This window comes from Hyaena hyaena, unplaced genomic scaffold (genome assembly GCF_003009895.1).
Source record: "Hyaena hyaena isolate Hyena2069 unplaced genomic scaffold, ASM300989v1 scaffold_46, whole genome shotgun sequence".
NCBI lineage: Eukaryota > Metazoa > Chordata > Mammalia > Carnivora > Hyaenidae > Hyaena > Hyaena hyaena.
Genome location: NW_024080678.1, coordinates 369,155 through 384,241, shown reverse-complemented (window position 1 = coordinate 384,241; position 15,087 = coordinate 369,155). Strand labels below are relative to the sequence as shown.

The 15,087-nt window shown below is 39.9% G+C and overlaps 1 protein-coding gene across 14 annotated transcripts in view; it reads right to left on the bottom strand.

The window, feature by feature from the left end:
* The window catches only part of RBFOX2 (RNA binding fox-1 homolog 2), a 282,729-nt gene that overhangs the window by 24,968 nt on the left and 242,674 nt on the right, over positions 1-15,087 (bottom strand). For 12 of the 14 annotated variants that reach the window (XM_039230419.1, XM_039230423.1, XM_039230421.1 and 9 more), the window contains 2 exons: positions 12,501-12,554; positions 2,748-2,840 (listed from right to left, as the gene is read on the bottom strand). In XM_039230419.1, coding sequence (XP_039086350.1) covers positions 2,748-2,840; positions 12,501-12,554 — 147 coding nt within the window. The remainder of the gene's footprint in view (positions 1-2,747; positions 2,841-12,500; positions 12,555-15,087) is intronic. The other 2 variants (XM_039230425.1, XM_039230426.1) reach the window with 1 other exon arrangement.

Sequence of the window (15,087 nt, the reverse complement as noted above, 5' to 3'; positions counted from 1 at the left end):
TAAATTTCAGAAAGTATTTATTTAAATAATTAATATAGCAATATAAAATATTAATATATAGTATTTTAATTAAAGTGTTTAATAAATGAGGCTAACAAGAGTAAAATGCAGTTTCTTGTTCTCCAAATGGAAGACTAGGGCTATTTTACCACCGAGCACTCCAAAGAAAAGATACAGTTGCCAAGTGCTTTGGAGGTCTCTTAAACAGAGAAGTCTCTGAATTATGGAAAAAAGTACATTGGAAACAACTCTGTTTGCAAACGAACTCTGAAGTTCATTAATAAAACAGAGTATTGAAACAGGACTGGGTCAGGAAACAGATTTACAGGAAGATAAGAAAATAAATCTGTGGATTTCGCCTGTTCTCATGTTCAGCATTTTTGATGTTTAAGATTTTGCTGTGAGGTTAGTAAAAAAATATTTTAGAAAATGTATATATATATAGTAGAACTTATATTCCCATGTTGACCAGTATCAGGACCATTCTGAATTTTCTAGACAATGTGGTCTATCCACTGAAGAACAATGTTTTCAGAAGGCTTTTAAATTAGGCACTTTTTTAAAAGAACTGAAGAAAGAAGGCTTATGTTTCTTTTGTTTTAAGGTACTGTCCACCCTCATTACAGAACTGCCTAATTCAGAGCATTCTCGGTGCTAGGGTGAGCGGATGTTACAGAGACGAGGAAAAGACAGTGGAGCTTGGAGCCAGAATCCTGCAGCCCAGTGTCCCCAGTGTCAGAACGGGCTTGAGCTCTGGCAAGGACGGTGCCGCGTCACCATTGAACCTGACTGTGTGCTACCGCGTGGTCAGGTCATAAAACAGGCCAGCTCTTAAAAGAATTACAAAACACACCAAGCAGGAACGTCTTTCTTTGCCTCTGGGGATTTACATCACAGTTCAATTTGTGCGGTGATCAATCCGTGTTACGGAGAGACCAATTTTAGGGGGAACTGGAATCAAAAAACATCTTGAGATGACTTTTAGGGTTTGCGGCGTGGTAAATCTTCCTTGGCGAGGAAAAGAAACTCCATTTACTCTTGTTTGAGCCACCAAATAATATAAACATTTCACATTTAAAAAGAAAGAATGGGATACAACAATGATGAGACTGAGAGCATGCAGTTAAAACACACACACAAATAAAAGAAAGAAAAACACAATCAGTTTTGGAAAGAAGGGAGAGAGTGAAGAGCGAGGTTCTCACAGACAAGGGTCAGAAGGGGTCCGAGCTGACACTAGCTGCTAGAGCAGAAAGCAGCCAAGCACTAACAGGAAAATGGCCAGAACCAATCAGAAACCACCAGTCAGCAGAGACCCGACAGCTGCAGGTAACAGAGAGAAGGGGTGGGAGCGGCCAAGGGAAAAGGATGGGAGCCGAACTTGGGGAGAGAGAACAGCAAGGCAGGGGAGGGGTGGGGGGAAAAGAGAAAGTCGGCGGGGGAGGGCATGTCATGGGCAGGAAAGAGGGCTGTCAAGGGCAAGGAGAGAACAGTCAGAGCTACACACAGAGGCTTGGGGAAGAGGAAAGGAAGTAGGGGCAGGGAGTGCATTAATAAAACCAGCCAAACTCGGGGTTCAGAAACTCTGAGTAAGATGTGCCAGGGGGGAACAAGTCACCACGACGTCAGTAATCAAACAGCTCAGGCTGCTACAAACAGTATGTACATCCCAAGTCCAGGCGGCAGTACTCAACAGCATTGAAAATAAAATGGGTAAGGGAAAAGGGAGAGGAACAAGTCAAATCACATTTTGTAGTGTTAATGTGAGATGGCAGATGGACTTTTTCTTTCTTATTTAATTGTTTTGTAATTAACAATTTAAAAAGCTTCTTCTCTAGCGCTTTGTTTCACTTACCGCCCACGGGCACCATCGCCAGCATTGTGTATAGTTACCATGGAAAGAGGGAGTCAAGTGAAGGGCCCTAAATGCTAAACCATTGGAAAGGGAGGGAGAAAGCAAAATATGCAGACATCTTACTCAAAATGGTGGCTTTTAGATTTCATACTTTTAAAAACTGGGAAAGGGGGAGAGGGGCCAGTTAACCTTCACTGCGTTGTTACAAAGGGCTGGTGAACAGCAGGCGGCTGATGCGGACACAGGAACAGCCAGCCAGCAAAGCCTCTGTTGGAGGATCTTATCCATTAACGTTCGAAATTCTTGGTATTAAATATATTTGAAAACCCCCCTGAGTTTTGGGTTCTTTCTCCCCCGCCCCCACAACCTCCAAGGTCTTCTACTATATTCCTCATCACACGCACATGGAGGCGAACTGGCCTCCTGAGAAGGGGATACTGGCCGGACCCCTGATTCATTACAGGACACAATGTCATAAGTCGGATTGTTTTTAGACATTTATAAAGTTAGTTTTATTTTGGCCTGATCACAGGTATTCATACGGAGTCTCGCAAACTGAAGCAAAGGAAAAAAATCAAGAGAGCAGAAGGATGAACATTTCGGAGGAAAAAAAGTAAATGAAAAACAAATACACATAGACACACACACACAAGTAAATCAAAATGAAAACCCCCAGCAACTGAAAACTGTGGGGGGGGGGAGGGTGAGGGTAGAAGTGTTACTTTTATACAGTTTAGCGCAAGAAGGTGAAGGACAGAGAGACACGTACACACATACACGTGTGTGCAGACACACAGACAAGACAGGGTTCTGAATGTGAAATAAGTGGGGCAGTACACAAAAGAGAGAAATAAAAATATAAACCGGAAATTGAATTATTGAAGACATGCACCTCGATTTTACGGCCCTCTACCACGGTGCCGTGCAATTTCTCCCTGGCCCTGTCTGCATCAGCACTATTCTCGAAAGTTACGAACCCGAATCCCTGCATGCAGCGGGAGAAGGGGGAAAACATGCGCATCGTTATATTGAGATACTGATCTCTTGGTAAACAGAGAAAAAAATACCACAGTATGAAACTGACATCGGCAATCCTAGCGGTACTCTCCCAAAGTCACGTTTTTGGTCCATGCATATTTTGTAAAGGGAAATTAAATCCAATAAAAGAATGAAGAACTGTAGTAGTAGTAGTAGTAATAATAATAATAATAGCAATAATAACAGCAACAACAATAATGATAATGTAATTAACAACAGTAACAATAATGAAATAAAACAGAAAGCATGTGAGGCCAGACCAACATGAAGGTATAGAGTTACTCGGGTCAAACTATTCCACCAAGAATCTGAACTTTTTTTTTTTAAGTGTTCTTTTTCTTTCAATTCATGCCATTAAGACACATGTCCCTTTATGTAATATTAAAAAAAAATTACATAATTAAATCTGCCATTCCCCAGTAACTTCTACATGAAACCTTATATTTAGGGGCAATCACTGTATAATGAGATTTTTTAGGAGAGCTCATCATTTTTGCCCCACTTTGCCTATTGCTTGTGTCATAACCACATTTCCTCTGGGGATAGAATAATTTAAAAAATAGGCTTGATCTACAATTCTGTAGGCACTGGGTGTGGAAGACGAGAGCACCTGTGTTCATCTAAGCTAATGAAAATATCACTAAGCAGGGGGCAGTCAATTACGACTGGCACGCAGAGTAAAAATAGGTTCAGCTGAATTCCAGAAAACAGCTTATCCCAATCTGCCTAAATTATACATTTGTTGAAGCCGACATCTGCTACTGAATGTATTAGCAATTTTCCGTATGGAGGGAAAAAAGGAATCATCCAAAGGCAGTGGGAATGAGATCTAGGTTAGTGACATCCGTTGTATACTATTCGGCAGGAAAAGAATGCCATAAAACAGCAATGCAGTTGCTACTCTGAGTTAGAATTTATTTATTTGTGTACTGCACACAGCTAAATGATATGCAGCTTTACTTTGTTAAGGAGACAAAGCAGGAGCCAAGGAGTCAACCCATGTACTCCGATGTTCATATTTATTTGAAAACTCTTGGTCAAAATTACACAACATGTCAAAAGCAGCAGGATTCACTATAATACGTGCATGACTATCTCATCAAGCACTGTATCCGTTTCATCCTAGCACTCTGTCCTTATCTTTCCACTCTTTTCTCAAGCTATTTACATCTGTGAGTAGTAAATGCTTAGGATTTGCTGGCAAAGTGCTAATTTCTCAACAGTTTCACTGTCCCTCTCTCATTCTTTGAACATTCCACTGTGGGACAATCTGGAACCTTTTATTTGTTATTTATTTATTTATTTATTTTTTAAAATTTTTTAATGTTTTATTTATTTCTAGGAGAGAGAGAGAGAGAGAGAGAGAGAGAGGGAGTCACAGACTCTGAAACAGGCTCCAGGCTCTGAGCTGGCAGTCAGCACAGAGCCCAACGCAGGGCTCGAACCCACCAACCGGGAGATCATGACCTAAGTGAAAGTCGGATGCTATCATGACCTAAGTGAAAGTCGGACGCTTAACCGACTAAGCCACCCAGGCGCCCCTTTTGTTATTTATTTTTGCTGAAGGAAGTTCTGCTCTGCTGCTCTCCATGAAGACCTCTATATGACATATAACACATGTTCTTAAAGGGGAAGGTACAGAGTATACGTTGCTCTCGAAGATTTTACAGAAGCAGGGGCACCGAGGTGGCTCAGTCGGTTAACTGTCTTGACTGTTGATTTCAGCTCAGGTCATGATCTAGCAGTTCATGGGACTGAGCCCTGTGTTGGGCTCTGCGCAGATGGTGCAGAGCCTGCTTGGGATTCTCTCTCTCTCTCTCTCTCTCTCTCTCAAAATAAATATTTTTTAACATTAAAAAAAAGATTTCACAAAAGCAACTCCCATCATTTTGAAGGCTCTGATACTTTGCATGCTAACTGACTCTATGGCTGGGTGGCGATCCGTGGAGGGTCCCAGTGGATTATCTCTGCCTGTAACTGGGAAACCACCAGAAATACTGGAAAATGCAGTGCTAAGCCGATGGAAAATGTTAAACGTACTGAGGTGCTATGGGGTAATTTTAGTTAATGCTTTCCTTAAGAACGTAAGTATGTTGAAAATATCAATGGAAACACATTTTCAGAAGCACATTTTGATGCCAGGGTGTTAGAGCCACATCGGCCACTGTTGTGCTGGATCTCAAGTTCCTAAGTAACAGCACTGCTTGTCATCACGCTGGCATTTGCTGGACTCGGGAAGCCAGCTCTCCGTTTCTGGCGAGTCCTCCTCCAATAGAGAAAAACAACCTTTCAAGAAAGGTCACGGTGAGGAGTTTTTCTTTCACACTGCAGTGGTACTAACACCGTACTCCAACGGATCCTCAGAGCCTCAAACATTATAGGCCTTGGGTCAAATTAATAAATTATAAGCTAGTAGCTGGATAATTATAAGCTAGTTTTGTGGAGACTGACACCTAGGTTTTTAGTGTTAGCATTATGACTTTATGTACCCACCCATCCATTCACACACTTGTCTTTTAAATACATCCATGGGGTAGGAAGGATAAATCTGCTGATTTCATTTTTAAGGTAGAGAAAGTGAGTCAAACCATGTTAAGTACCCAAGCTTCAACAAAGGCCTTCTTCCTACAGTTAATGGTAAAAAAATTAGAAATGAAGCCTTGAAACTAAAGTTCGGGATCCTATGAACTAAATTACATTAGTCTTAAAATCCTTGTAGTTTTCTTTTTCAAATCTCACTGCTAAATGTGTTCTGTGATCTTCCCCTCTGTAATGTGGTGACAGGACCCCCCCCTGTGGTGTAATAACACCCACGAGAACCCAGGGTGCTGTCCTAAGCACGGGCATTCTACAGCTAGCAAATGACAAAGTTTAACATCAAACTCTGCTTGTGTTAAGATTTTCTCAATAAGGACTTTAATGTTCTGGAACGAAATTTCACTTTCAAACGCTTTATAAAGAGAAGTGCTTATAGTCCAAAGGAAATGCTAATCTAGATACCAAAGATCTAAAAATAAAGCAATCTTCACAGGCATCTTTCCCTAGCATAAAGGAGGAAGAAGGCCTTGCTGCTGCTTTGGGACTTCCTGATAGGATGCAGAGGTAAGAGGATTTCTTTCTCTCCTTTGCAGATAAGCAGGCTCTGTGGTGACAGAAGAATGGCCCCCCCAAAGTTGGCCACGTCCTAATCCCTGGTACCTGTGAATGTTACTACCTCACCCGGCAAAAGGGACTTTGCAGATGTGATTAAATTAGTGATCTTGAGATAGGGAGATTATCCTGCATTTTGCAGGTGAGCCCAATGTAATCACAAGGGTGCTTCTAAGTCAAAGAGGGAAAAGGAGAGCCAGAATCAGACCGAGTGCAGCAGCTTGAGAAAGACAGGACTGGCCATCTTTGGCTTTGAAGACAGAGGCGGGGCTATAGGCCAAGGCATGCGGGCCCCGCCTCCAGATGCTGGAAAAGGTAAGGAGTGGATGGATTATTCCTTAAAGCCACACCCAAAAAATGCAGCCCTGCAACACCCTGACCTCTAGAACTGTAAGATAATACATTTCTGGGTTTTTAAGCCACCAACTTCGTGATACTTTGTTTAGAAGCAATAGAAAATATACATCTCAGAAGTCTATGATTAGGGAGGTAAAAAGTATAACCAGCATTTTTAGAGTACTGTTCTTTACTATTTCCTCTCGGGCTGAAACTTTAGACAGGTGGTTTTCCATCAACATAACTACATTTGGGTTTCAAGAATGTTAACTGAAATAAAGCTTGAAGGAAAATTTTTAATGTTTATTTATTTTTGAGAGAGCATTGAGTCGGAGAGGGGCAGAGAGAGGGGGGACAGGGGATCTGAAGTGGGCTCTGTACTGACAGCAGAGAGCCTGGTGTGGGGCTAGAACCCACGAACTGTGAGATCATAACCTGAGCCAAAGTCGGATTAACCAACTGAACCACCCAGGTAGGTGCACTACTTGGAAAAAAAAAATTAATGTACCATTCCTTCAGTAAAATTTAACATTTTTGAAATGTGCCAGGAATCAAGCTAAAGAAGTTCCCAGATTATCCAGGTTTAAAAAGTTACTAACAGGAAAATATGCTTAAGTGAAATTATGTTTTAATGTCCCTTCATTCTTGGAAATCTAATTCACATTAAGTCTTGGATCTCTTGTTTTGAAAAGAATAGTTTAATAAAATTATGTTTAAACCTAACACTTCTTCCTTAAAGAGCTTCAAAATGATTATATAATGTATCTATCAGGAAAACATAGTAACCAGTCAGAAGAGCAAAGTCAAACTAAGATTTAATCTCAAATTCTTAACAAGAGCAAATAATTCAGATATTTAAGAAGACAAAAAAAAAAAACCCAGATAAACAAAAAGTAAAATTTTCATACACTTTTTAATTAAAAAAAAATTATGTTGCCATGTTTGTCTAACATGTGCTATCAGAAATATGATCCCAAGTCACGTATATAATTTTAAATATTCTACTAGCCACATTAAAAAAGTAAAAAAATATATGAAAGCAATGTCAATAACATATCTTATTTAAGATAGCATACATGTAACATGCTATCATTTCAACATGACCTCAATCCAAAAACATTAGTGAGATGTTCAATATTCCTTTTTTTCTGCTCAGTCTCTGAAAGCAGAGTGTATTCTACACTAAAGGCAGATCTAAATTTAGACTTGCCACATTTAGGGGCTCACTGTGGCCACTGTGCTGGCCAATGCAGGTATCTATGCTCTATACTGTCACCTAGGGCTCTCAGTTCCCAAAGTCCTTCTGTGTTAATAATTTAAATATACCAGTGTTCTATCAGTGATTTACCAGCTACCTTAGCTGTCTTTTGAAAACTGAGGAATGGTGTGTTTATCAGGAGTATGGCTGTGTTCAAAACTTCTCCCGAGTGTTGCAAAATACACTTATCACATCCATTTATCATCAAGGGCCTATAATAGAGCCGAGTAACTGCCACCTTTTTAGTCTGGCCTCAGGCTGCAATAAATAACAAGCAACAGGATGTAAAAATATTCTTAAATTTGTGTAATCTTTGAGTTTTTCCATCTCAGAAGAATGAGAAAGAAAATTTACCATGTAACTTTTAAGGGAGAAATCAAAAGCAGACGTTCTCCTGGGTATGGCCAGAACACAGAAATTAAAAAATAAATAAAAGAAAAATAAAACTAAAACCTGCAAGATGGTAACAAAAGAAAACAAACTTAAGCCCTCTGGGAATACATGCACTGTTAATTCAGTTTTAAGCATAATGAAAACCATTTCGCCTCAGCATTACCTATCAAATTCTACTGAAAAGCAAAGGTCTAGTTAGTACAATTTCAAAGACAGTCTTTTGATCGTATTTCAAAAGAAACAAATCATTTCCCTTTGCATGAAATCAAAATCCAGGGAAATGGGCAAGAAATTACAGCATGTTACTTCTGTCTGAGGATGGGTTAGAGGTTTCACCTTCCCTAACTCCAGCCTCAACTGGAGCCTAACCCAAACTAAGATCCCCATCAGTCCAGAAATCCACCTGAGAGAAGTAATGAGAACAGGTTAGCTAAAAACTTGCTGGAAATCCCAATAATCATTGCTGCGCTCTATTTTGTAGCCCTTTAGTGAACTTAATAATTGGCATTGTCTGTACAGGTGAAGGGCCCCTACATTCAGCATTTATAACACATGACCCTTCAGGCCACAACTATACCACAAATACGTTGACAAAAACTTTATGGAAAATATGGGCATTAGGATGTGTGTATTTCTTTACTTAATAAGCCTGGTAATTAATACCAACTGTTACCGGGCTGGGTGATAGTGAAAGGAATGGTGGGAAGTGTGTAAGTCAGGGAAAGGCAAATACCATATGATCTCACTCATGTGGAGTTTGAAAACAAACAAGCAAAGGGAAAAAGGAGGGAGAGACAAATCAAGATGGCTACCACAGGGGAAGTGGGCGGGGGGGGGGGGAGACGTAGGTGATAGGGATTAAGGGGTGCATTTGTCATGATGAGCACCAGGTAATGTGTGGAAGTATTGATTACACTAAGTGTCAACTAACTGGAATTTCAATAAAAACTTAAAAAAGAGTTTTTTGAAAACCAACAAGTTCTCAGTCACTAAAAGTATCTAGCAGAGAACACTAGATAACTAGGAAACCATTATTTAGAGTTCTGTTTAAGATTGAGTGAGAAAAAGACTGGGAGGAAACACGAGAATATTAGTGAATACCATGCTCTTTTAACGAGATATTTGTTTTCTGTCTAGTCGTTAAAAATCATGCTTTTCCTTTATAATGGTTTTGAAAAGGGTGCTTTTTAAAAGCTGTTACTCAAAGAATCTAAAGGGGGAGGGGCAATATGATTTGTTGTTCAAACTGGAACCCTCTGAGGGAGAAAGGGGACATGAGTGATAATCATGCTAACCAAGCAGGTATAGACGGGGACCACCCTAGATGAACCAGGACTATGTCCACTCTACCAAGATGTTATGTTTCTATTGTTTGTCAAAGTAATACTTTGTTATATGACGGTGACATCTGGGGAATCAGTAACGCTGTACCTATCAGTGTAATCATTTTCTAGACTCTGAGTGTATTAGTTCATTTTTTGGCAGCAGTGGCATTTTTTATCATATATCCTAATCGAACATGTTCAAAAGGAAAGTCCCCTTTTGTTTTAGTTAATCATAGAAAATTAGGTATGGCTGACCTTGTTTTTACAAAGGAGTATGGAGTAAAAAAAATTTTTTTAAATCACATGACATAATGTATGTAAATATTTTTGTGTGTGTATGAACGTACGTGATATGCATTCATTCCATAATCTAGGAAAACCAATCCAGAGTACGAAGGTGGAACAAGAAATACAGAAAACAGCCAACAACAAAGACATCGTGTTTTCAGGCCTGCTGGGGAAGTGGACTGCTGGGCTGGGGTGGGATGGGCGAGCAGCGTGGCAATGCTCACTTGTGTTGGGAAGTGGACATGTTCTCAAACCTCAGGCTGACAGTCTCATTATAAAACAGAAGATCCGGTAAAGAGTTGCTTTTTGCTTTGGAGCCCTGTGGTTACTTAATTGTTTCACTGATGACTGTTTTACGTGGAAAGATCACTTATCTCAGAATTATTTTGTGACTCGTTTTTCCATTACTGCTTCAAGAAAAAAAAATTCAATAAAGCTGATCTGTGTACAGAAAAGCACTCTTAGAAAGACTGAGCGACTCTTAACTGAGCACTAGGACCACTTAAATCTCCTTATCTCTGGTTCCTGTCAGGGCATGTTGTAATTTTACAGTCAACCGCAAACAAAAAAGAAATGAGAAAATGAACTTTATTTACAGAAAAAGTACTTATTAATTTATGTTAGGTGGATACAGAAGAGGTATCTGGGCTTTGACTCCAAAATAAATCTCTGTGAACAAGTCTCTGAACAGTTCTGGGGAGCCCAGTGCAGCAAAGAACTCCAGATGACAGTTAAGAAGTTGGGCAAAGGATGAAGACAGACTTTGCATCAGTCCTTAAAGGCAGATCCAGGCAACTGTGAATTCTGTGCTTTAAGAACAATTGCCAATCAAGTACATGGTCTAGTCGTGAGCAGCCCAAAGTGAGAGGGGCTAGTGAGGACATGAGGGCACAGCATCAACTGGAGAGAAGCAATAAAGGCTTGGAGATTCCCCAAAGAGAAAGGAAGGCTTGTGTCCTTTAAAAGTGAAAATTATAGGGGAGAAGCCATTGAATTGGGCAAATTAAACAATTTTGGGTAGTAGGCACATCTTTGAAGTCAATGAAAGGAGCCTTAAGAAAGATCAATTTCCTTTGCTTCACAAAAATGCAATCAAATTATTTTCTTGGTAAGGAGCAAGTTCCCGGAACCTAATGAAATCATATTGGGCTTCGGGGCTGTTGGAGGCTGGTCAAGAACAGTTTAAGTGCATACACTTAAAACTATAAGCATTTAAACTATGAATTTGGGTAAGTAGTATAGCATATAATCCTCACATACTTATGATACATCTCTGAACCACTGACATTTTTCCACCTTGTATCTAAAAAGGTCACAAAAAATACAAGCAAACTATACAACAAAGGAACAGGAATCCACTGTGAAGAAACTATAAGCATAAATGGTTTTACTGGTTACACGGTGAACAGATTCCACTTTAAAAATACTTACCAAATTAAGTGCTGGAGAAAGTTCTGCATAGGCATATTAATCTTTTTTTGTTTTAAACCGAAAACTGGAAGCTTAGAATATGATTACCTATTTAATATTTAACAATAATTACAGTCAGAATTAAACACTATCAGTGTGGATGCATTCTATAAAGGGAATAATAATCAGGAGCATTAGAACAGTACATATGTTTGTGTTTGTTCAGATGGGGCAGAGGTGTGTGTGTGTGTATATATATATATATATATATATATATACCTCTGCAGATATATGCTCTTCATATCCAAGGTGTGATGAATTTGGAGTAAGAAATTGAAGAGGTAAATATTAACTCATTTATTTGCTTTATTTAGCTTTTCTCAAATTACATTCTTCAAGATTAAATCATAGCCAAGGGCTATTTTCAAAGTTTGGGAGAGATGAACAAATGGAAAACGGACTCAAAATGTGTCCTATCCTAAAAATCCAAGTCGAAGTGAACATAGCAAGGTAAATATTCACAAGCTTGGTCCCAGCTGGTTATGCCTGTAGGGTGCATTTCATTTGTTGAGGAGGAAAACTGTTAAATGAAACTTTCTGAAATTCAGTTCATGAAACATTTTTCACAACACCACTGTTAAGACTTCATCATTCCTTCATTCCTAAAATCACAACTGCTTATGTTAGTGCATGGAAATTTTAGATCCTATAGATTGGGAATTTAAAATGGTAAATTATGAGGGGGAAACGAGTTTGAATTACAACGTTCAGTTCTCCTACAGAAAGCACTTCGAAGAGAGGATCTATATCGAATTGTGTGCCGTTACCACAGCCATCCTTATGTGAAAAACTCAACGGACTGCATTTGTCACTGACGGGGTTCTACAGACCAAAGCTTGCTTATCTGGGTAGGACTCAAGGGGGGGAATCAGCTTACCACGAATTCCTGAGTCACTACTCCCTGTATTTACGCCTTGTCAAATTTATTCCAAAGAGAGAGGAAGCCAACCGCACAGCTGAAATATCACATTTGTTCTAAGTCTGTCATTTCAAAGTCAGATTTTTGAAAGCTGAATTGTTCTGTTGGAATTCACACTAGAATTCTCCCACAGAATTTCACTTGAGTCTTCTCTCTCTTCCTTTAAAATAAGCAGGTTAGGGCAATTTCGGTCTGATAAAGGGCTGGTGTCTCCTACACCCGATCCTCCTCACAGCCCGCCCCCTTCCTCACACTTCTCTTCCTCTCCCCCCCCTTACCCCCCCCACCCCGGGAAGTACTAGAATAAAGTTCGGCCATGTGGTAGCTTATTTTTAGAGATAATCTAATCCAAGCCAGATAAGTTGGGATATTTTGCAGGCTTGAGGAAGAGCTTTAGTTTTCTGATTACTTACTATTTAAAACAAAACTAAAAAGGAACCAAGCACACTTAATGCTGAGAGAGCTTACCTTAGAGCCACGTTCATTAAAGATTATTTCTACATCTAGGATTTTGCCAAACTGCTGCAGAGACAAAAATAAAAAAATTTATTCATGGTAAGCTTTTAACCACACATTTAGTTTCTCCTGAAATAATTTTTCTTTCTTTTTTTTTTGCTTTTAACTTCTTATTTAACTTCCATGTTACTTTCTTTTTTCTTTTTTTATTTTAATGTTTATTTTTGAGAGAAAGAGAGACAGACTATGAATAGGGAAGGGGCAGAGAGAGAGGGAGACACAGCATCTGAAACAGGCTACAGGCTCCGAGCTGTCAGCACAGAGCCCGATGCAGGGCTTGAACCCAGGAGTGGTGAGATCGTGACCTGAGCTGAAGTCAGACGCTTAACTGACTGAGCCACCCAGGTGTCCCTCTTCCATGTTAATATTTGTTGGTAGGCTCCAAAACCGGTTTCTGAGTTTTCCTTATCGCTGGGCTGATGTCTCTTTTTCATTCCTTATTCAGCTCACCCACGCATGCAGTATCCACCTCTGCAGGGTGGAAGCTGTTTCTAGAAGATATGCACAGTGTTGCCTTTTACATGCTACTCCCAGGATAAGAACTAGGGGTTTTCCCAACCAAGTCTTTAATTTTTCGAAATGTCCCAGTTTTTAAGAAGCAAATCCTAAGTAGAAAGATACACTATTGAAGGCTATTTTTCTTCTCCTTTTTTTTAATTTACAAAAGTAAAAGAAAAAAAAAGAGGTCAGAAAGTACAAATACCTTACCGTTCTGGTACAGCCTTCCCAGCTTTTCCTCAGACATGTATTGTTAAGGAAATGTTTCCATGTGTTACTTTTATTTTTTTTAACGCAATATACTATAAACAGCTGTCCGAGCCAATAAATACATATCTATGGTCTCAATTCTACAGACTACATGCTATTTTCCATTGTGCTTAATCATTCATGGACATTAGACAGGATTTCATTTATTAGCCATTTCAATCTTTCGGCAATGGACATGACCAAGAGCATTTAAAAAAAATTTTTTTTTAATGTTTTATTTATTTCTCAGAGAGAGAGAGAGAGACAGCGTGAACAGGGCAGGGTCAGAGAGAGAGAGAGGGAGACACATATCGGTTCTCAGCCTTTTGGCTAAGATCAAGTGTAGAGAGAGAGGGAGACACAGAATCCGAAACAGGCTCCAGGCTCTGAGCTAGCTGTCAGCACAGAGCCCGACGCGGGGCTCGAACCCATGAACTGTGAGATCATGACCTGAGCCGAAGTCAGATGCTTAACTGACTGAGCCACCCAGGTACCCCTACCAAGAGCATTTTTAAGTAATAGCTTTGTTTTGTACTTAGTTAAATATTTTAATATTTGGGGAATGAAACAAAGCTAAAAACACAAAGCCTAAAGAACAATATTGGTAGGTAGCTAAACGGGGGACTGAAGGAAGCATACATAAAAAACACAGGCGTTATCTGGAGGAGAGCATGTAGAAGGTGACTCCTGTACTCAGTACCTGGAGAACTGGATGGGAGAGATGTGCAGTCAATCTCCAGGTATCTTTTCGTCACGCCTCCCTCTGAACCCTGGACTCCCAGACCCAATTATCTATATCATTTGGATGTTAATATGTATATATTTTTTTAAATGTTTATTTTTGAGAGAGAAAGAGCGTGTGTGTGTGTGCACATGCGCAAGAGGGAGAGGTAGAGAGAGGAGAACAGAGGATCTGAAGCAGGCCCTGTGCTGAGAGCAGAGAAAACCTGATGGAAGGCTCGAACTCATGGACCATGAGATGGTAACCTGAGCTGAAGTCAGGCGCTTAACCCGCTGAGCCACCCAGGCGCCTCAATGTCACTTGGATTTTGGGAAGTGTGAAAAAATTAAAACATGAAAAGAAGGAAACAAATCATGCTTTCCCATTGGGCTAAATCATTACTATCTGTATCAGAAAAGATGTTACTAAGAGCCCAAGTTTTCTAGAGTAAGACTTCTGGGCTCGATTCCAGTTTCATCATTTAATAGGACATTAGGAAAATAAAGGAAAGAATAAAATGCCTTATTTGGGGTAGGTGGGCATTTAATTTTAGTTCTAGGACTACCCAAAAAACTAAGATTTGAATGGTATTTTAGAGTTTGCTTCCTTTTACATTTTCTAACATGTCCTTACACTATCCTGCTAGCGCGAGGGCTGCCTTCCTTTAATGGTGAAGGGAAATGAGGCTGAGGGAAGCCATTCGTCAAGTCTGCAGAACTGAGAAAATGGAGCACAGAGCCCCTGCTCCTCACCAGCGCTGTCCTCCCGCGGGGTAGGTGTCCCCCAGGCAGAGGAAGGCAGAGCAACTCTCCCAGGTGTCCCTTGCAAGGAAAAGTTTTCGTGCATGCACGTAGCAGCCATGTAGGAAAATCACTGATAACTGGCCCAGGCAGAAATTCAATGCGTACAATTTTTCTGACTCAAGAGAAAACACACTTCTGGCAGATGAGAATGTAACGGATTTTCACCCATCTCCTGAGATTAGGATTCCATATTATTTCTGATAATTCAGTAGAGAACCTAATAACTCATACTCCTGGGAAATTTCCTCCTAAATATAACCTACATTCT